At 32.4% G+C, this 23,107-nt stretch overlaps 3 protein-coding genes and 1 non-coding gene across 4 annotated transcripts; 2 read left to right on the forward strand and 2 right to left on the reverse strand.

Annotated features, from left to right (window-relative positions):
* Positions 1-2,984: 2,984 nt before the first annotated feature.
* LOC108207302 (F-box protein At3g07870) lies at positions 2,985-4,253 on the reverse strand. The gene has a single exon (XM_017377759.1). It carries the CDS (start codon positions 4,251-4,253, stop codon positions 2,985-2,987), a length of 1,269 nt encoding a protein of 422 aa, XP_017233248.1.
* Positions 4,254-6,869: 2,616 nt separating this feature from the next.
* On the reverse strand, positions 6,870-10,883 carry LOC108205920 (protein DEHYDRATION-INDUCED 19 homolog 3). The gene is made up of 5 exons (XM_064087075.1): positions 10,589-10,883; positions 10,353-10,495; positions 9,138-9,217; positions 8,604-8,858; positions 6,870-7,234 (listed from the first exon to the last, which is right to left on the reverse strand). Exons 1-5 carry the CDS (start codon positions 10,662-10,664, stop codon positions 7,126-7,128), a joined length of 663 nt encoding a protein of 220 aa, XP_063943145.1. The 5' UTR covers positions 10,665-10,883; the 3' UTR covers positions 6,870-7,125.
* A 2,474-nt stretch (positions 10,884-13,357) lies between these two features.
* Positions 13,358-19,915, forward strand: LOC108206359 (syntaxin-43). Its single transcript, XM_017376631.2, has 8 exons — positions 13,358-13,728; positions 15,966-16,242; positions 16,628-16,717; positions 16,797-16,874; positions 18,891-18,968; positions 19,067-19,132; positions 19,251-19,331; positions 19,443-19,915. Exons 1-8 carry the CDS (start codon positions 13,556-13,558, stop codon positions 19,548-19,550), a joined length of 951 nt encoding a protein of 316 aa, XP_017232120.1. The 5' UTR covers positions 13,358-13,555; the 3' UTR covers positions 19,551-19,915.
* Positions 19,916-20,396: 481 nt separating this feature from the next.
* On the forward strand, positions 20,397-20,470 carry TRNAT-AGU (transfer RNA threonine (anticodon AGU)). The gene has a single exon. It is a non-coding gene; the product is annotated as a tRNA-Thr (tRNA).
* The last annotated feature ends 2,637 nt before the right edge of the window (positions 20,471-23,107 follow it).

Consider the following 23,107-nt stretch of genomic DNA (forward strand, 5'->3'; position numbering starts at 1 on the left):
AATTTAGTTTAGTATGATGGGTCGGTATTTGCGTTACGCATCTTTTTAACTTATAATATATTGTATACTATATTATTAATTATTAATAACAAAATATTAAAAGGTTGATTGGTTGGTTTATATTGGGTTTATAGGTCTTCTTAAATTATAACATGTAACAAAACATAATTTAATATTCTCATTAAGATATATGTTCGACATAAATTTTAATTAGCTATTTGATAGACTTAATTATTAAGAATTTATTCAACTATTAAATAAATTTTTTATTTAACCACATTATTCTATCATAATTATATTCTCATAACAAAATCAAGGGCTTTTTTTTATAAATAACTAAGTTTAAAAGAATTTTTGCAAAGGTACTATCACTTTTTAAAACAAATTGCAAAAATACTATGTTGCAGAAAATATTTGCAAAAATACGGTGGTGGCATATACAACCATATATGCAACTGCTAGCAACCATATGCACAACCAGAAATGCAACTTTGTAAAAAAATGAAAATTATATTTATTTGCATAATAAGTTGCAGCTGGTTGCAAAGAAAGAAAAACACCCCTACGGGGCCAATCCTAATATCAACGTTGCAACCTAAAAAGCAATCAAAACAACAAATTATAAATCAACTCAAAAACAACCAACTAAACAAACCCAAACATTTGCAAACAAAACAATACACACATAAAAAGCTTCGATTTATCCCTTCTCAAAAGCCAAACCTCTAATCATTTCATCAGCTTTATTCCCCTTTTTCCTCGCGGCTGTAACACCCCGTTGTCGTAACTTTGCACAATCTCAGTAGGCACCGCCGCCGCCGACAACCCTTACCCGTCAAGTCTATCACTAACTAAAATTTTGATGAGAAAGAGGGAGAGAGAACAAGGAGAGAGTTGACTTAGAGAGAGCAGAGAGCTAGGAGAGAGAAATCGAGAGAGGGAGGAAGGGGAGAGAGCGAGCAGAAGAAGGAGGGTGAGAGATGGAGAGAGATGAGTACGTTCAGGAAGAAAGGAGAGAGAAGCAGAGGTGCGTATCTCTTGCTTTGTCAACAAGCGCAAAACGTATATATGCAAAAAGTCTAGCGTTTTTGTTGGAAAGAACGTAAAACTGCAATAAAAAAGAGGTAAGTGTATTCTTGCAATTAAGATGTAAAAAGGTAGTATGTTTGGTAATTTCCCCAAAATCAATTAAATTTAAAATATATACGATAATATAAAAAAATATTATAACCGTCAGTGCATTGCACGGGTTATAATCTAGTATATTATAATAAATGTATCAACATTTGGTAGTAGGACTTTAGGCTTCTCATATACTCGAAGTAGAGTTGTGGTAAGTCGTGGTATAACGATATCTCTCTTGTTCCATTTACAGGATTGTTGATAGTCTGATCCTTATCAAATAAAAGAAATGTATGTTAGTGTGTTTAATTATTAAAAATAGAATATGTTGTTAAATATTTGCGGGATAATTTGAATTTGTATTTCATTTGAAATCTAAGATATTCATATTTTAGTATAAAAATGAAAATTTGAAATAAAATACATGTTTCCATTATAATTTCGAGTGATTTATGTGAAACTAGGCTTTCTTACAAGTTGTGGAGGTTTCCTGGCAGGAGCGTTAGATTCCCGAGTTGCAAAAGCTCTTGCGTTTCGCGAAGCTTTGTCCTCGTTAAAGAAATTGAATAATCAAAATGTTTACATAGAGCTTGACAACCTTAACGTGGTAGAATGTGTGGGGTGTGGGAGTATGTATTTTCTTGTTGTTAATTTGTGCTTGACTTGACCAAAATTGTGGTAGTGGAATGTAGAAATGACTAGCTTATCCTCCCTCCAAGTGTTAGTATAAAATGCATGCAAGGGTAGGCTAGACATTTGGTAATTATTAGAAGTGTGATTTAAAAAGTATTTAAAGAAAGAGTTTTAATAAATAAAGTGTAAGTCTATAAATCATGAAATTAATATCACAAATAATATGAGATTTTAGAAGTTTAATAAAATAGTTTTCAAAAATTTTGGACAAGGGAATCATTTAAAAAGAATTATTACAAGTGGAGCCCTAACATTCACATCACATAAAATATAATATCAAGAATATAATACACGTAAAATGACAAGAGAAATATATTACAAGTCGCTATTTACAAGTTAAAAATCTATCGGCTAGTCGCAATATATCAAATATCACGAAATCATTTAAATCTCTATTATTATTAAATCGGGTAGCGACAACGATCACATATATTATTATTAAATCAAAACCGTCGCAACTAGAATATCATTTAATCGCGTAGCGACATTTATTCGCCAAAAACCAAATAAGTACATTCTAACTATAATCGGAAGTCACATAATGACAAGTAAGTCGAATTCACATAGTTTAGCAATGAAGACACGAAAATTTTATATATCACCAAAACGGAATATGATAATATATATAAGTCAAATATTACAGGCGTTACATGAATTAAAACATATAATATAAATTAAAAGTAAAATATTAATTGAATATGAAATGAAAGCTGCTAGAAGGGTAGTATTGGAACATGACAAAATTCAGTAGTACCCGTAATGTTTCATTGCGCGTATCAAGTATTATCTAATGAATCATTGTTGTTAGTGTCCTTCATCCAACGACCACGATCTGGTGGCTGCTTATTCATCATTGGTTGTTTACCAAGCCCCCCCCCCTCCACACACACACACATATATGACGCTCTTTATAATCTCCATATAACAAATTCATTCATTACAACATAAAATGGACATGAATTCAAAATAATTCATCTCGAGCATATTAAGGATGACAGGAAACAAGTTGTAGAAAATTGAGAAAGGCATTCAAAAATTAATACAGTTGAGAAGTTTAATATCTTTATTTTCTTAATAGTATTATCCCAACATTATGATTATTCTAACATGTGGAGAGATAGCAAAGAGAGCAGAATGAAACTAGAAAACCTGATAGCTTTAAAATATACTCAACTTATCTTAACAAAGTAACGGAATCGTCTGGATATGTGTGAAGAACATCTGGCACCCGCTTTTGTATCCAACACACATCCGGTTGACATGAGATCGACTGGACAAAAGTTTGATGAGTGAATTGCGAGATAGTTAAATTCAGCTAGGAGTTCCACATCATCAATTTCAAACCTGGTGAAATTCATATTCTTCTGATCATAAAAATAGAAGTTACCGCTTCCTGACTTTATGATAATTCCATCATCCTTTAGAGCTGCTACTGGGTGAAGTGTTGACTTACATATACCAGCAGGAATAGAGGCTTTCAAAATGCACTTTAAATCCCAAGACTCTCTAACTCCATACTCTTTCATCGACCATATACCGAAATGAGCAGGATGTGAATTATCAAACACACACAAACAATTGTTCAACACCCCAACACTCATATTAACCTTGTCGTTACCTATATTAGGAGGTAATGTGATCATATAGTTTCGCTCATCCACGATGTTGAATGCATACAAAGATGTAAAACTTTTCATCTCGTTATAAAACAACCAATGAAAAGCTCCTTTCACAATAACACCAAGAGATTCTTGATTACTTGGATATGGAAGATAACCCACTCGCTTCCATGTATTAGTCCCAATAATTAGGACATCAGCCTCTGATCTTTTTTTATAAATCGGGTGCGGCGGTTCAATTGGTGTTGAAATTCTTAAAATCATATAGTTACCAATTTTGGTATTAAAACCCAACCCGTAAACTTCTTTCCTTTGCCCGTCGAAGCTATAATTCTTGTTACTGGGTTTTGGAAGGCTGACATATTGTCCCAAAATTGGGTTGCAAAGGTAAAAACATTGTCGAGAACAACAAGTATCATTACTATATAAAAATTCACATGGACTCAAAATAAGAAGCAAGCCATTGTAGGAGCCGATAATCTTAGCTTTGTTGATTGGGATTACAGATTTATATGATCGATAATATCCCTTTGCAAGCTCGACTAAATGAACCCCAAAATTAGTGTTAATAACAACAGTGATATAAGGGGACATCTCAGCATAAAGTTTAGTAAACCAATTTTCGGAAATCAATTTAAGAAATAATTTGCTTACGCACCTCCATGCACAAATAGAACCAATTGGGAGTCTTGCAATAATGTTCGCAACGAGTGACTCTGATACAGTGTCAATCAAACTTGTTTGATTGATTTCTTTCCCAAATTCTTCCACCTTGTGTTGCTTTATCGATTTCTTTGTGCATCTTTTCCTCGGAGCCATAATGAAAGAAGGTGATATGTTAAGTTTAAAGGGGAAGTTTATGAGAGAGACGTGATGTTGGCATAAAATATTGGACAAATCTTGTCAAATCAATATTTTATGAATCAAACAAAAATCTCGAACAATATTTTCAGATTTTGCGAAACAATAAGCAATACGATAAAATTGATATATAGGTCACACAATTTTATATGTTGGTCAGATTCGGGTATTGACACGGGTTTGGATCCACACATTGGATTCTCAATTTCTTAAAATATTAGAAAGTCCTAATGCGGATCCAATATTTGGTCACACTAGTGCTAAGACTTAGAGCAAGTCCAATAGTGTCCTAGTTGGAGCTACAAATATAATATAAAAAATGACGTCCTAGTGATTTAGGACAAGCACAGCACAAGCTGTAATATTATTTAAAATTTTATATTTATTATTTAATTTTTTAACGTCATTGTATTCATGTTTATATGAGAAATTCTATGATAATATATTGAAAATTGATTAAATAGTATTGACCAATTAATTGTATTTTTTTAGAGATTTAATGTTTACAATATTTTTTTTATATATTATAAATGAGCATTAGAATAACATATTTTTATGATCAATCTCTATGTATTTTTTTTAAAATATATGTTGTTGATAGTAGTATCTTAAAATATTCAATTCCAATTTTCTCACATACAAACTGCTTATACTCTTGACACAAGCTTTAAAAGGGGTATAAAATTTTTACTATACCATATTAAATTATAAATTGATGATTAAGCTATGACACCCCCCCACCCCCCCACCCCTGTTCGAGCTTAATTTAACCCTATATTCAAGCTTAATTTAACCCTATATCGGGACCTAATAATTGGTATCAGAGCAGTTGCTTTTATACGTGCTATTTGAATTTCAAACACAATATAAAATAGATCTGGTATGACTTATATAAATTCTAGTCCTCAAATTCCAGATCTCTATTTGACACCACACACCTCACTACATGTAAAACAAGATATTGCATATATGTTAGATTTTAAGAAGTCAAAGTTTGGATGATACGATTATATCAGCTAGAATTGTCGACAATATCATCATTAAAAAGAACGTAAATGAATACACTCACGATGAAGATAATCTCAGAAGTGCACTTGCGAAAAAAGAATATAAAGAGTAAACAATTGCAAGTCGGCACAAAAAATGTGAAATAAATTAGTAATAACCTATGAAGGTGCTACCGATATAAAAAAAATCTCAAATGGGCACATTGATCCAAGAATACGGTAACTTTAAACTCCAAGATGGAGAAAATATCATCGATACGAAAACAAGATTTATTCGTATAATCGATGAATTACCTCAAACTCGGGAAGAAGTATACTCAAAATGAAAAGAATCGTTGAGTTCTTACATACTTATCTCTGAGTTTAAGTGAAAGTCAATAATATTAACAAAATGCATAATCTCAATGACTATCATATCGATAATTTATTCGATGACCATTGTGTTTATGAAGAAGATAATGGTCTAGATATTGTCATTTCCAAAGTGAAAGATCAAAAGAAAAATATTGCAATAAAAGTTATATCAATCGATAAAGATGAAAATGACGAAGAATTAAATGAAGAACATCAAAATCTCGATGAAAGCGAAATCACTTTATTAACGAGACAATTTCGTTATGTGCGACAAAGCAAAACAAAAAGATACTCCCTCCGTATCATTTTACTTTTCCCACTTGAAATGTCGAGACTGTTCATAACATGAGACAATTACTAATTTACGTCTTATTTATAAGACTAAATATAGTCATGAGTGATCTTGTTGAATTCATATCCACGAGTACTTTAATACAGTGAAGGTTTTATATTTAATACTAATACGAAATTGAAAATATTAACGATAAAAAATGTGTGTTGGCAAACGTGATAAAGGCAAACGGGAAAAGTATTATGAAACGGAGAGAGTATGAAAAAAGACCGTCTTAAATCAAATAATCAACAAAGTGTATTTTTTTTTGTTAGGATCAATAAAGTGTATTTGACTCTGGTGAAAGGTCTAATTACTCTCAAAATTATTCTCTAAACTATAACAACAATTTTCCTACTAATTCGGACTATAATAAAGACAATACTCATTATTAAAGCCCAAATGACCATAATAATCTCAATATTAATAATAATTGCACTCCTTCGAAATCACAAGAAACAAAATTCTGAGGAAACAAAAGGAACCGGTCCCCGCCAACTTTACAATAACCCGAAAAAATTAATATAAATTTTAGAATTTTGTGTCAAAAACTTTTTGTCCCCTAAATATTACAAAAAAAAAAATAAATTAAAATTGTGACGGGTTAAACTAATTTTTAAAGAAATTAAAGGCTAGTATTACACTAAAATACCACAATGCTATAAACGTTGCACATATTTAACAAAATGTAGGAAAACACGTGTGAAAGTGGTCAAAAAAGTTGGTTGTAAAATTTAAAATTATGATTGAAGCCATGATGTCTACATTTCAGTGCTAAAGATATGACAATAGGTCCAAGTCCAACTATTTGAGCACAACCATTACCTTTGTTCTTAGGATTTAACAGTATATCAAAATAATTCCATACCAATACTTAAAAAGGACAAGCAACAAGTTCATATAATCTTTATTACCTTTATTTGAAAAACATCAACTGAAAATGGAAATGTAATACAAGAGTTTTGCTTCAGCCTAACTACTCATCTCTACATGCAACTTAAATTACATTTTATTCCATCTTATTTCACTCTCTGGCTCGACACAACTGCATACTCATTATAAGAAAACCAATGAAAAACCACCGATGTCACGGTGCTCTTGGCTGCAAACCTGAAAGCAGAGATGCTACGGCACACCTTCATAAATTATTATCAAGAATTGTGGACAATAACATCCCCTGAACAAACTCACTCCTCCTTGTCCTCTCCTCGTGGTCTTTGACTGACAAGGGAGCTGACTGGATGCTTCTGTTACCAGAAATCAACATAACGCAGTTAGATGATTTCATGATACTAATTGCATCATTTTGAGAGCTTAATCAAGCTACAATGACAGATCCAGCGGCCACAACATACATATGGGATTCTAACCAATCAAAAAGATGGATAGGATATACAACAGTTTTCAGCTTTGGATTATAGAAAACAAAGTAGCTGTACTAGATTTAATACGTGACAATTCGTACAGAAACAAATTCCACCTACTTTCAGGAAAAAATTACATCCCAATGTATACATTACAACATACAATATTTATAGCAGAACACAAAGAAAACACGATAGCACAATATTAGATCTGGGCTGAACATAATGCCAAGAAACAAATTACACTACATATACCAAACTCCTCTACAGAAATTTGGATTATTCCTTTAATAAATATATGCTCTTTATGTACTTAAAGCAAACCATACAACCATAGTTTATAGGTCAATATAGACCCCTTTTCTTCTACCCCGATTAAAAGTAATTATCAACAGTATACAGATTCAAGATTAGGCTACCACTGTTTGAAAATAAAATTTAGGGATTGTCCTGTGCTTTAGCACAAAACAGTTACAGGTCAAATGAAAACAACTAAACATGCCTCGAAGTTTGAAGTGTATTAAAATAAGTCCTAGAGACGATGACAAATTTTGCAGTTAATGAAACTCAAGTGTCTTGTTGATGAACAGAAGTGTTTAGATACAACTTATTACAGTAGTTTAGTAGCTTATAAAGAAAGCCCACAAGGAGAATCAAACAAAAGCAATAGGAAGAGCAAACACCAACAACTATATACACCCTGCGAGTTTATTATTTACAAAGCTCCCGTTGATATCATCCAAAGCAAAGAATCACACTCTCCCTCAAATGAGGGGATCTATCCTGAAACACTCTTGCATATCATAAGTCTAGATACCCTATAATATAGTATTATAACACAACACCGCCATATATTATCATCGTTTACCAAATTTTTCAACTTAAGTATAGTACATCCTAAAACACTCTTGCATATCATAAGTCTAGATACCCTATAATATAGTATTATAACACAACACCACCATTTGTTATCATCGTCTACCAAGTATTTCAACCTAAATAACATTCTCTTCAAAATATGTACTGCAAAAGAGAAGACTTTCTAACTCTCCTAGATCTAATAACTAATTTCTTGATCATTTTTCCTGAAGAAGAAATTTCTGTATAAATTCGAAATCCTTTAGTTTTGGTTTGATGCATGTGCAATCACACAATCACATTTATGCTTGTTTATTCAAGTTTCAATGCATACAGTCATTAAAGATATATATTAAAGCATCTCACTGTAAGAAAGCAGGAATGCAATTCGTACCTTTCAGAAATACTGTCAGTTGTGTTTTTCTTGACAGATGTCACTTCAGCTAATGAGTGAGACTGACCACTTCCGTAATCATCAACCATTGGCATAATAAAGGAAGATAGCAATGGGTCAGGTGCTACATTGGTTGAAGGAACTAGGTAAGAAGACCCTCCAAAAAGGGACTGCAGGTTTCCTTCTCGCAGCTCCCTCCTTAACAAAGTAAGCGTTGAATGTGATCCACCTTTACGCGATTTTCTCTTGCGCTGCATGTAAGTATAGTTAAGAAATTCATGGACAATAGATTAATCCTAAGTTTGGGAGTACAGCCCTATTTATTCATTTATTTTATTTATTTTTTTGGGCAGGGGTATGTTTTTTGGGTAAAGAATTTGAAGTGAATAACCACTCCACAACCCGAGTCAGAGTGTAATAATCTCAGACATAAGCACAAACATACTAACATCTTTAGCTGGGCAATAAACAAAGATATGAGAATGCACGCAAAATGAAAAAAAGAACAAGAAAAGAAAATCAGCAGAAAAGGATATCTTAAAAATATTTCCATGTTGCAATGTTATATGCGCTACCATGTCAACTCCCACCCTCATAGCACAAACCGGACATACCTGTTAAACATAAAATGCACCCATTAGAGAGAGGTAACAAAATACAGAACAGGAGTACAAATGTTAAAATAGATTGTTGTACCGGCAAATATGCCAAATTATACTCTACACAAGCCACATTCCACAACACAAAAACCTATTAGTTCAAAGCTAATTCTTGATGTGCTGAGCATCTTAGACTTTTGTACTTTTATCCTAAAGATTTTGAATTAATAAATTCATTTCTAATTAGTTTGAGACAACCTTACCGAAATTAATTAAAAGTGTTCCAGAACGTTCTAATGATCAGTGTGTGTGCAAGCATGCACCGTATACACCTGGGGCAATATCTAGTACTCCCTCCTTCCCATTTTAATAGTCCACTTTCTTAACAAAAAAATTCTTATCTTCTTTGTCCAATACAAATTATATACAAGTTTCAACGTTAACATTTGTTAGCCCACACAATTTTCATTATTTACAATTTACAATGCAAACTATGTTGACTTTTAACAAAATGAATGAAAATTTAGTAGTATTTTTGTATAAACAATGCATGACAATGATAACAACATATCACATTTAATATTTCTTAAAATGTGTGATTTGTGCAAAGTGGACTACTAAAATGGGAAGGAGGGAGTATTCTCTGTGTCCCTCAACATTAAAGTCCAGTATTAGAGATATTTGCATTACAAAGAAGTACTAGCATAACTTTAGACACATTAAATAGCTTCCCTCTTTAGAGATATGAATTCTACAGGTAAGCTCAAAAATGTCTCTACAAGGAGAATTTCATAGGATGGTGTTAAATATTCGCACTAACTCAAATATCATGTAAACGCCATGTACTGCTAACTATTCCTGAAGAATGCGACATAGCACACAGGCTAACTATAGGTCGAAGAATTAATTGATTTGGAGGGTAGAAAAGCAGGCAAAACGGTCCACACATTTCTCTTTCAACTATGTATTCTAGTCACCCACAAGAAAACACGCATACAGATTCAAATTTAGTAAGTCTATTCGGTTTTCTTCAAATACAACATATATATACTTTAAGGTGATTAAATTCTAATCTACTAACTCAAACCTTAGGAATCTATATCATAAAGTGATGATCACCAAAAACAACTCAAAAGTCAAAATGAAGTACCCCATTTTTAGCCTCTACAGGATGCTCATCATCAATATGACAACACAAGCCCACAATATCGAAATATTCGGAACAAAATGGGCAGGGATATTCATCCCTAATATCATCATCTGCCTCAATTTCTTCGAACCCCATGAAAATATCTGCATAAAATCAGAACTTTCACCTCACATATCACCAAAAATCGAAACAGCAAACTTTAATAAAAACCCAGATTTAGGATAATTCGAGCTCACCAGATCGAGATTGTAGAGCAGATTGGTATCGTTTAGAAGCTGAGGAAAGACGAGCGCTCCAAGAATCAGCATCCATGTTTCGAAATTAAAGGTGATAAAGATCAAGTTTTTAGGGTTTGAAGAGATCAAAAAATGATCTTTACGCGATTATACAAAAAACCCAGAAAAATTAGAGCCAGAAAATGATGGGGATTGATTGAATTAGATGATTGAGCAGTGAGAAATGATGAGAGATGATAAGAAATAAAAGCTTTCAGGTGAATTACCGAAAGAAATTGAGGCTTGTCCGATATACAGCTTTTATATAGTTTTCTTCATATACTCTAGTAGACTTTCTCTCAATATATAATTATATAATTATCATCACTAAAATTATTTTAATTATATATGAATATTATGAAAATTATATTTCTGTCCCACTCATTTGTATATAATTTTTTTTGACGTCCCATCAATTATATAGATTTCAAAAAATAGTAACTTTTAATAATATAAAACATTATTAAACCAACTACTTTCTTCCACTATCTTCATTCTATAATAATATAGAAACTATTACACTCACTGCATTCCTCCTTCTATAATAATATAGAAACTATTACACTCACTGCATTCCTCCTGTCAAATCTATTATTAAATATAAATGGGTTATGCCATTATACCCACTTTTCATCTAACTTTACTCATGTTTTACAATTTTCTTGTCCTCCATTATGTCAAATTTATTATTAAATATAAATTGTCCTGCTATTATACCCACTTTTCATCAAACTTTACTTAGCTTTTACATTTTTTCTTTGTCTCCGTGTCCCAGCCATTTGTATATAAATGACTGGAACGGAGAGAGTATGAATATTAAAATGAAAATGATATATTCATGTGTTCCAATCCAAAAGAGTGATATTTTGTTGGACTCAGGCCACAAGCAGTTTATCCGTATTAATTGTGTAACAAATTTATAAATCAGTCCAAATTAAACATTTTAACCTTTTTTTAGTAATATTCTCTTTTGAAATTTAATTTTATAAATATGTCAAAAACCACTTTAAAAGATAAAATGTAATAATTTATTATTATATTAATAAATTTATATCTAATAAATTATAAAAACCAAAAAAATTAAACAATAACTCTTCAAATAATTTCTTAACTTCAAATTTAGTGAACATTTGAAAAATTAGTTTTTCAATAGAATTTAGTGTATCTTTAAAAAGTTAAGATTCTCATCTCTCTTCCTCCTTTGACTAGGTGTTCTTAACTTATTATTAAAAACTTAGTTTATTTTTCTCCAATTCTTTCTCCAACATTATCTTCTAATAAGAATTAAAAATAAACAAAGAATATACATAAATAATAAGGTGGAATTTGCCACCATATCGAATATATCCCCTTTATAGAAATGATATAGTCTATTATTTAAAAAAAATGATTTAATAGCACACGGGAGATGCTTTTGGTAATTTCTTTTTACACACATGTGAATATGCTTTTGATTGGTCTTTTAAGTGCAGTTTATTCGTACCATTATATCAACTTACTACTTATAATTCAGATCCTGAAAAGTTAAAAATCTTAATCTTTTTAGTGACTCATTCTTATTTTTGAAATTTGATTTACAAAAATGTAAAGGATCACTTTAGAAGATGACTTGTAATATTTTGTTATTATATTACAAATTTTATACTTAATAAGTTATATATACCAAAATTTTTATCCAAACGCATAAATTAAAAGAGGGTTTATCTCTGACCGTTCACATAAAAAACTATCAAATGATTATCCCGTCTTCATATACTTATTTTAGCTTGGTACAATCATTATATATATATATATATATATATATATATATATATATATATATATATTGTGGTTGCATTTGCAACTAAATATGTAACCGCTACCAATCTTATATGCAATCACAAATCCAATTCTAAAAATACTTGTTACAAATTACATTTAATTATATAATAAGTTGCAAGCAGTTGAAAAAAATCAGAAAATGAGATAAATGCTAATATTGCACTAAGAAATCAACTAAAAACAACCACTCCCTTTCTCCTCCCTCCCTCTTTTGCTATTTTTCCAAAATATGTGCATGTGTCTGTGTATGTGAGGAGTTGATGAAGTTTGTCGAAATGAGCAAAGATTAACGTTGATGAGGTGGGAGAAAGATGGAAACAACAATAATTTGATGACAGTGAATGTAATGCACGGATGAGGTAACGAGCTTGACAGAGATATGGTGGTGAAGGAGACGGAGAGTTTGAGAAAATTTGTTAAGAAACATCATAAGCAGTTGAAATATATATCATTCACAGAAATATCAAAATAGCACTAAGTCAGACAATATATTCGTAATTATTTTCAAATTATAATAAAATTATAAAATACTACCTCCATTTCATATTGATTTCCACTTTTAAGAAGAATTAATTATTTTAAAATAACTGTCAACTTTAACTTTCAAATATAGTGTAGTGTATAATTTACATTTCCAAGGACAACTTTATACCAAACCTTTCAAATGTATATTTTCAAAACCAACTATATACCGCATATTATATTCAGTGAAGCTGATAAATATGATTATAAATGAAAATTTTTCATATAAAATATTATTTTTTAATATGCGTAATTTTATCAAAAATGGACTATAATATGAAACAGAAGAGATATTTTATAAAAATTAATAAATTTGATAAAAATCCTAAAATAATATAATACCTTATCTCCCACTAATAAAAGGAGACATTAATTATTCAAACTACCATAGCAAGAACAATAAAATTGGAGAGCAAGAAATGAGCAAGGGTGTAGGCCCCAGAAGAAAAGCAGTGAGCCAAACCAAAATCAACCAATTCACTCACTTTCTCTCCTCTTTCTCCTCCTAACTCGCTCTCTGACTCACCTTTCCTCCGATCTCAACTCACTCCATCAAATCAAAGCTCCGATTTGGAATTTGATCACATGGCCACGAGAAACAGAACATTGCTGTTCAAAAAGTACCGGGATTCTCTCAAGACCGGGCGTGCTCCGGCGCCGAGATCTGCCGGTCCGGTCATCGAGATGGCCACCACTTCTCTGATGAACCCTAATAAATCTTATGCTCCTTTAAGTACCGAGGATCCTGGAACTTCCAGGTACAATCATTTCTCTCGCTATATTTCCTCTGTTTTTTTATCTTGAGATTGATAATTTAATTGATTGGTTTTAGGAACTATGGATTCACCTTTTTTTTAAGAAAAATATTTTGTGACGAGTTTTTAAGTAGTAGTTGTGTGTATGCAAAAGGCGTGATCTTTATAATGGTGATTAGCATCGGTTTTTCTATGTGAACTGCTAATGTTGCCTGTGGAGGTTTCGGAAATGGGAATCCATCGTCGTTTTCTTCACGTGGCACCTTAACTAATTACTTTTTTGTGAGCCCAAGAAATTTTGAGGGCAGGGTCCGTTTGAGAGTAATCGTTGTGCTATTAGTAAAAATGCACATAAAAATTAGAAGAGTAATTGTTGTGCTATTAGAAAAAATACACTGCTTGTAAAAAAAGTGTTGTGTTGCACAAATAATATATTTGTTTGAGGTATAATATAAAAGAAAAATGTTTTTGAGGTTTGAGAGTGAATCTTCAGGCACAACCTTTTGCCAAAAGTTAAAGTTTTTTTAAAAAATATATTAAATTTTTTTTCTATCTTCACCATCTTTTCGCAAAAAGAAATACCAAACATTCTTGTGAGTATCGTCAATAACATGTTAATAAACCAAACCAAACATACCGCTGAGTTGCGTGTTTTGGGAGGGTAAGATGTATGTAGACCATTTTCCTACTCTATACTCCTCTAAGAGTAAGGAGCCTGTTTTTTGTAGACCCCCGATTTAGTACATGACAAATACATTGAGTGATATAGATAAATATATGTTTATATATATAGGTAAAAATATAAGCACACATAAACATATACTAGAATAGTAAATTTATATAGCTAACCCATCGTATACCTCCAAGAAACAGACTCAACCAATCTAATAAGTCGTCGCCAAGCACTCTAACACGTTGTCGCCTTTGAGATTTAAGGCTTTCATGTCCATGCTTAGTTGAGCATCCCATATCCTTCTCGGTCTACCCCTCTTTCTTTCCCCACAACTGGATATGTCCAACATCATCTTTATGAGTTCTCTAAATATATAATAGAAAATCCAGTTTCTAGCAAGTTATGAAATCGTATTGAATGACAACTCCAACAATTATCCCTCTATTTGTGGTCCCTATTATTATTCTTATAATATTAAATTCAAAATTATTAGGAAGGGAATAATGTGAAATGGTTCACTGGTCGTTCGTGTACGTGGTATGATGGTCGTTCGTGTACGTGGTACGAGACGGGATCCGGTACATGAAATGTCAGTTTTGATGAAACTGGTACATTGATCCACGAATCGGATTTGTTGTTAGATATCCCTTTTTAGTGATTTTTTAATAAACAATATATGAGCTAGTTATGGTTTGTATAATTGAATTTTTTTTATTTTACCCAAATATATAGAAGTAAGTTGGTCGGAAGATGAAATTTTAAGGTTGCTTATTAAATGGTGAAGACAGTCAATACATATATATAAGGGATCTAAGTATGTTTTTGTAATCAAGGCATGTCTTGTGCATCGGCATCTTCCCAACCCATTCGTTTTCTTATTTCGTTTACTAAAGTACATTTTTAAAAATAATTTCAATATGTATCAACTTAACTTTCTTTCTTATATCGCCTAAGATAAAGGTGGATCATCGAACTGGAGTATGATCCGTCGAAGAGGATCGTTTGTTCCTGGAACAAGGGAACTTGATCCCGATTCCATAGGCTAACCCACTAATCATGCAACACTGGGTGGGAAAGAGTGTGAGAAAAGAGGGAAGTGAATATTTTATTCTAAAAATCAAAATGAGAAATGATAAGTCATTACTTAAAAAATAAGGAATGAAGCGGGTACCCTAACATTTTAGGGGATGACTAGGATACTGTTGGACTGATGTTTTACATCATAGTCTGTTATATTATATCGTAGATTAGCATATCTTTCGAAGATGCTCTGAGTAAGTTTCTAATCACATAGTAATATATAGTTACGTAGACCACAAAATTGAATAAGAGGATTTTTGATATCTAGTATTGGGTCAAGTAGAACCAAGTTAATGGATATATTTTCAACAAACTATATTCCTTGCATTTAACTGTGTTTTTACCCTGATATGTATGCACTTGCAATGTTGTAAAAATCTTCTGCAGGGATCATACTTTAGTGAACAATGATTTTTTTTATTAAGTTATCTTCTAAAGGAGCTATTACCGTTTCTTTTAGCTTCTAACTAATATTAATCTTCTGCAGTAGAGGGGCTCTTACAGTAGGTCTACCTCCAGCTTGGGTGGATTTGTCTGAAGAAATAACAGTAAATGTCCAACGCGCGAGAGGAAAAATGGCTGAGCTATCAAAAGCTCATGCCAAAGCATTAATGCCATCGTTTGGAGATGGTAAAGAAGATCAACACAGGATTGAGACACTTACCCAGGAGATAACTAGTCTTTTAAGAAAGTCAGAGAACAGATTACGAAAACTGTCTGCTGGTGGGCCTTCTGAGGATTCAAATATTAGAAAAAATGTGCAGGTATGACTTCTGTATGTTACAATTCTGTGTGAATTACAGCTTATTTGCAGTGTTAATGTATCAAGCTTTCTAAATAAAGATTTACCCTCTAACATAGGGCTCGATCAAAACTGCACTAGCATGTTTGCTTCGTATGTTACTTCTTGATAACTTTTCTCCTTCCTCCATGCAAAAGTTTCATCAACATTCTTACGCATCAGATCTATATATCAGAAGTGAATTTAAAATGTTACTTCTCTACCATTTAAGATTTCTTATGTAGGAAAAGTCTATCTGATCTTTAAATTATATTAAGCACCAGAAGTTGTGCTTCATGGCAATTTTGATAATCAAGCATGTTGCTGTTCTGATCAACTGAACTTTTGCCCTACTGTTTCTATGACAGCGATCACTTGCAACTGACCTTCAGAGCCTTTCGATGGAACTCCGCAAGAAACAGTCTACGTACTTAAAGCGACTTAAGCAGCAGAAAGAGGTCTTAGTCGACTTTCCTTGTATCATAGCAACGTTATTTTATTCAATTTATGTCTTAAAAAATGGAACTTATGGTGTAGGGTCCGGATGGGGTTGATTTAGAGATGAACTTAAATAGAACTCAATCTGGAATGGAGGATGAGGATCTAGATGACATGGTACCCTTACTTCCTGCAATCTTTCTATTTAACTGTTCACTTTTTTCCCTGCGTTTATGCTTGTAGCTTACAGAATTAGAGAAGTGGAAACTTTGCATAACTGAAAGTTGTTCCACTGGATGTATGTTGGCATATTAATCAATATTAAAAAGTTATTTTTAGGTTTTGTCTGTTTAACCTTTATTTTAAGAAAGAAAAAGAGTACCTGTGTTAGTGATTCTGAATTTTGCACCGTATGTAATACAGGAAGATGAGATCTTAATGAAAAAGGATTTGAATTTGGTGGCTATACATACATTCTAGAGCATATGTAAAAAGTCTTAAAATAAAATTTCATGTTTCAAATATTAATGATACTAGGTTATAACCCGTGCATCATGCACAGTTGACTTCTAATATATGTTATTTTATCTTATATATTTTAATATTTAATTTTATTTTGAATATAAAATTATGTTGGAATAATATGCATCTTTTAGTTAAAATAAAATTGTTAATAATTAATATGCATGTTGAGGTTAATATATTTATTGGTTATGTTAAATAATTATTTTTATTTAACATGTTAAATAAGTTCTTAATAGTTAAGCCCGTCACGAGGATAATTATAAATTGGCCATATGTTTTAATGAGAATATTTAAATATGTTTTAATTATAATAAAAAAGAACCATCAAACATGTTATAAATTAAGGAAGCTCGCTTGCCCAAATACCGACCAACCAAAACTTTTAATGTTTTGGTTTTAATAGTATAGTATAGTATAGAAATATGTTTTAATTATAATAAAAAAGACCCATTAAAACATGTTATAAATTAAGGAAGCGCAGGCGCAACTACTGACTGACCATACCGACCAAAACTTTTAATGTTTCGGTTTTAACAATATAGTATATATGTGATTAACATACACAACTAAGGATTTTCATTTCATGATCACTCTTATATTCAGTTTAAGCCCTCCTTTATCATTAACTGAGTCACATACGTGAATGCCAAATTTGTTGTATTTACACACACACACACACACACACATATGTATATCTATATATGGGTCACATTCATGGAGAACCATCTTATATAAAGTCTGTCTAGTATAGAACACCTATATATACACAAAAAATACATGTATTAATCTCATTATTCATTATATATATAGTTAGTAAATCCAAAAACAAATTTTCGTCATTTTTCCTCCAATAAAAACGCTGATAATTAATCATTTTATCCAAACTGGTTCTAAAGTAGAAGCATATTCGTTAGAAGTGGTTCTGCAGTGGAGCCAAATTTGATAATCAATATGTTTGCTTAATTTGTATGTGTTAAATTATTTGAACAGTGTATGATTAGTATTCTATATTAGAATCAAATTTTATGCATAAGTATTATTAATTTTAAAATTATTTATGAGATTTTAAAGTAGAACCAAATGGTTCTCTACGGGACTCTATATAAGATAGTTCTCTGTAGAAGAATGGCCTATATATATATATGGGTGGATGCAGGAGTGATGACATTGAGCTACAAAGTTCATTCTTCATTCTGCTGACCAGATGCACACATTTATCGCCCACTGGCATTGTAGATATATCACCAATTGTTCATGTGAATTATATATCCAGTCAAAGAATTTCAATATGAACAAGAAATTTAAATGTTTGGCGCAGTCAAAACTTTACACTTAATGACGTTTTCATATATTTTCTTCTATTTTGAAAGTCAGGGAGAGGTTTTGGTTGTTTAGATCAGGTTTATGCCCTCTGCCCTGTTGTACAAGATTAGATATACTAATGGCACAATGTTTAAATTACCCTTTCTCCTACTGAGTTGTTTATTATATTCGTGCTTGTGACAATTGTTCTTTATATATTTCATCTTCTCTTGGTGTATAAATTTTCTTTTGGTCTTCTGGAGGGGCTTGACATTTATTCGTTTGACTAGTTTACTATATTGTGTGAAATTTTGAACATCCTTTTTGTTCGGTAATACTATTACTTAACAAAATTTGTATACATAGGTGTTCAATGAACATCAAATGGCCAGAATAAAGAAAAGTGAGGCTTTTACCGCAACAAGGGAGCGGGAGATTCAACAGGCAAGTGTTGAGTTTTCACTATTTTCTGCTACCTTGTTACCAGTTTCCTAATTACTGAAGGTGTAAATATTCATACTCCCTTAATTTGCTTCAACTAGGTTGTAGAATCGGTGAGTGAGCTTGCCCAAATTATGAAGGATCTATCAGTTCTTGTTATTGACCAGGTTTGTGGCTCCACTCCAGTCTGATACTATTTTATCACCAATACTATTTTATCACCAATACTATTTTATCACCAACTCTAAGACGTATCGAGTAAATGAATGTACCATCTCTTTGCAGGGAACTATTGTGGATAGAATAGACTACAACATACAAAATGTTGCTGCTTCAGTTGAAGAGGGCTTTAAGCAGCTACAAAAGGTCCTCTCTTCCCTTTCCTGAAATTTAAATAAAAAATTGCTAAACACTCCCGCTAAATATTTCTTTTCCGCTATTGTTTAACATAATATTGTTCGGGATCAAACATAACAGGCGGAAAGAAGTCAGAAGAAAGGTGGTATGGTTAAGTGCGCTACAATACTTGTTATCATGTGCTTCATCATGCTGGTCCTCCTTATTCTAAAGGAGATAATTTTTTGATTTTGCAACTTAAATCTTGCTCACAACCTCATTCATTGGACAGTTCCATGCAACTTATACACAAGCAACATGCCGATTACCACAACACTTAGTAAAAGAAGTGGCGTTTCAAACCACTGCAGATATATTAATTCTCATTACCCTTTTTTACTTGCAGAAGTTTTGGTTTATCCTTTCTCATTCTTATATCCATGTATAGGAGGGCTTATATTAATTTGAGGATTATTGTTCCAGGGACATGTATAGCAGAAGTTTTCATTGTAATTGGTAATATGGTATATCGGGGTTGAAGGGGTTTGATACTGTTCCCTGGGAAATTTTGTAATATCTATACGGCATTGATTTCTATGCATTATTTTCATTTATTTTGCGTTATGTACTAATTAATTTAACAAGTTATATGTTCTATGTGTCCTAATATCAATCGTAGTCTGATAGTTTCTTCCATCTGTCCCCGGCTCTGACCTGCCTTTAGGGTTTTATTAAAGGCCAGCTCATAGTCATGGATGTGGTGTAAGAATTGTTCTTTTTATGTGTTTTAATATGTATACTTTTATTTATATTTATATTCATGATTATTGAAATTAAGAATCGATCGACTACGACTAATCAAAATTTCAAATTTTCAGCTTTAGTGATTGTATTATAGGTATTATCCTATGTCCCCACGATTTGTTTTAATATCTTATAAGTTTGTCTTTATACATTTAATATTATTATAATCATATATAAATCGAGATCAGAATTGATTTTCTGATTCAGGATTTATAGAAAATTTTAAGGTAAATATCTTTACTTCCAACTTAAATTTCGAGTATTTCAATAAAAATTATTTTTTCAACAAAAGCTTTCATAGCTCAGTTGGTTAGAGCACCCGTTTAGTAAGCGGGAGGTCTTGAGTTCAACTCTCAATGAAAGCATTTATACTTTTGGTAATATTTTCTTCAGTTTTGCATGTACGTGACTTGTGGATCCCAATTGGCTCAAGTTCTCTATATATAGTTCTAATGCTGTATAAACAATGGCTGGAGAATGAGTGTAGAGTAGAAAAGTTGATAGTGGAATAACTTGGTCAAGTATAAATTCAATTTCATTGCTCAACTGAATCGCAACAGTACTGAGATTGTGATGAACGATTGACTGATTTTCGAGAGCTGAGTGTGTTCGCATAGCTCAATACTCAAGTTCAAAAGATGAAATACCGTCGACTATATGATACAAAATAAACTATGATTAAGCAACAAGAAAATTACTAACATCAAGATGCTAGTTCTTGTAATAGTTGGCAATTTTGAATCTAATTCATCCAGCAGATGCTAAAATTTGAGATATTAGATGAATCTAATATCACACTACTGTTTTCAAGTAGGTGACATTCTTTTAGGAAACACTTACCTCCCTCAGTAAACATGCAATACTAGATCTGTGTGCCATTTAACAGGCAAAAAACATACAAAGACTTGTATGCCATGAGTGAAACGAAATCCCTTCTACCTCAGTGAATGTTCTATGATTAGTAAGAAGATCTTGCACCAGCAAAAGGCTTTAAGCTCATATAGTACCCAAAGCTTGGAATACGTTAGTACAAATGAAACGTATATTAACCAAGCAAAGCAGCCATTACAGATTAAATATCATAATCACCTCCCCTAAGTGGTCTTGAATCTTAATGCATGATTTCATAACTAAGATCACACTGATGAACATCACAGTATAGAGCAATTGATAGGTCGCAAGTGAAATATTTATTTGGCCATAATATATAGTCAAGCTAGTAGTACAAACCATCTGGAATTGAGAGAGTTCATCCAGGTCCTGGAAATTTTGACCATCAATTATTGCTCCAATTGCTTTCCAGATGGAATTGAATACTAGTACAACCCTTTCTGCAGCTCCACAGTAATGGTAAATTTTGTCATCCAGAGTGCAATTTATGGCATGTCCAGTGATTGTTTTACATGTTCTGTCAGAAATTCCACCACCAAATACCTGTAGGAATCAGAATAGACGGTCATACGGTCATTCCTTAGTGAGGAGGGATCAGCGACATATAAACGCAGAAAGTCCTTCACTGTAAATATTCCAGCAGATGACAATCGTTTATGGAAGACGCCATCTTTTGCTATTCTCTCCAAGCGCCAGACTTCATCTGCTAATGATGGCTGACGGTGCTTCTTGTATGCTGGATCAAGAGTAGTACTAGTTAGTTCAGATTCTAGCATCACTTATCCTCTATTAAACGAGGAAACTAGAAGCAACTGCACAGGTCATGGTTCTGCACAAGTTTGGTTTCCGCAGCACTAGCTGGTAGAGAAGATAAGCTACCTATTACTAGTCCTTTTACAGTTCCAGGTTAAAAGCAATTCATAGCTAGTCACATTAATCAGAACAATACAAGATACAAAATTATGGACGACAAGGATAAAATACAACTCTTCATAAACTATTCAAAAGTTCACAGATGTAATTGAATCCAGTCATCTTTCTTCCATCATAACAAATATATATACTGTATCCGAGATTGTTATGACTGAAACAATGCCGCATGAGCATGATAAAGGGATATAATACATAACCCGAGGCGACATATGCTATAATTAAAGGAGAGCTGTATCACCACAGTTCACAAAATATGAGCCAAGTTTAAAAGTAAAACAGAGAAGATAGTAGAGTAGAGAAACATACTCTCTCCGCGGTGGTCTTATACAATGAAGGGTTCACTTTTCGCTTCTTTAACTCTTACGTCAGGTATCCCTTGCATTCTTGCTCCTAATCTAAATTTCCTACTCCTTGTCCAGCTGGAATTATCAGCGAAAGAGATGTTACCCAGCTCAGCAACTCCATTCCTCAATGTTAATGTCAGATCCCCAGTCACCAATGGCCTTTTGCCTTCTCTTTCTCGTATAACACAAGAATCAAAGTCATTCTTTGTCCAGTTTTCGCCATCACCAGCAACAAAATCACCGTTAAGAACAACAGTTTGGATCTTTATTGATGACATTGGTCCAGATGTAATTATCTTAATGGAACTGCTGTCAAATAAAATTATTTTTAGAGGCTCACAGTCCTCAGATTGGACTTTGCTGCTAGTAAACAATGTATAGGGCAAACTATTGTGAAAGAACAACTGCCAGGCACTGGCACCAGATGACTCAATTTGGTTGACAGATGATCTGCAACAATATTATACACCAAATTAGAGTGATTCACAACTTCCATTGCCACTTGTTAAATAATTCATTAATTAATATGTTCCTCACTAATTAATGATTTTAACATCTGAAGCAATATTCTCCTGTACATCATAGAAGCAAACAAGTGTTGTTTTATACAAGCCTTGAGTAAAACGAAAAAAAAATCCAACTGCGGAAAACAGTTGAGAAGGGTGCTCATAGAGGAACTGTGCCCGACATTCAGGACTATTAAGGTTTTAAATCTTGCGTCAGAGTGCAATCAGGAGATGATACAATTTATTATATACATAAAACAAAATATGCTGTCACGGTTCAGAATCTGGCCTGGAATGCTGCGATCAAAGGAATAAGCCATTTTCCTCT

Source organism: Daucus carota, chromosome 2, assembly GCF_001625215.2.
Source record: "Daucus carota subsp. sativus chromosome 2, DH1 v3.0, whole genome shotgun sequence".
Lineage (NCBI taxonomy): Eukaryota > Viridiplantae > Streptophyta > Magnoliopsida > Apiales > Apiaceae > Daucus > Daucus carota.

What these genes read in the sequence shown, in the direction of transcription:
- LOC108206359 (XM_017376631.2), top strand. Translation starts at nt 13,556, where the DNA reads ATGGCCACGAGAAACAGAACATTGCTGTTCAAAAAGTACCGGGATTCT. An exon ending in GGGAGCGGGAGATTCAACAG is followed by an intron (nt 18,969 to 19,066) that starts GCAAGTGTTGAG and finishes TGCTTCAACTAG; the next exon opens with GTTGTAGAATCGGTGAGTGA. An exon ending in GCTTTAAGCAGCTACAAAAG is followed by an intron (nt 19,332 to 19,442) that starts GTCCTCTCTTCC and finishes CAAACATAACAG; the next exon opens with GCGGAAAGAAGTCAGAAGAA.
- LOC108207302 (XM_017377759.1), bottom strand. Translation starts at nt 4,253, where the DNA reads ATGGCTCCGAGGAAAAGATGCACAAAGAAATCGATAAAGCAACACAAG.
- LOC108205920 (XM_064087075.1), bottom strand. Translation starts at nt 10,664, where the DNA reads ATGGATGCTGATTCTTGGAGCGCTCGTCTTTCCTCAGCTTCTAAACGA. An exon ending in CATGGAAATATTTTTAAGAT is followed by an intron (nt 8,859 to 9,137) that starts ATCCTTTTCTGC and finishes CTATACTTACAT; the next exon opens with GCAGCGCAAGAGAAAATCGC. An exon ending in ACTGACAGTATTTCTGAAAG is followed by an intron (nt 7,235 to 8,603) that starts GTACGAATTGCA and finishes TTCTGGTAACAG; the next exon opens with AAGCATCCAGTCAGCTCCCT.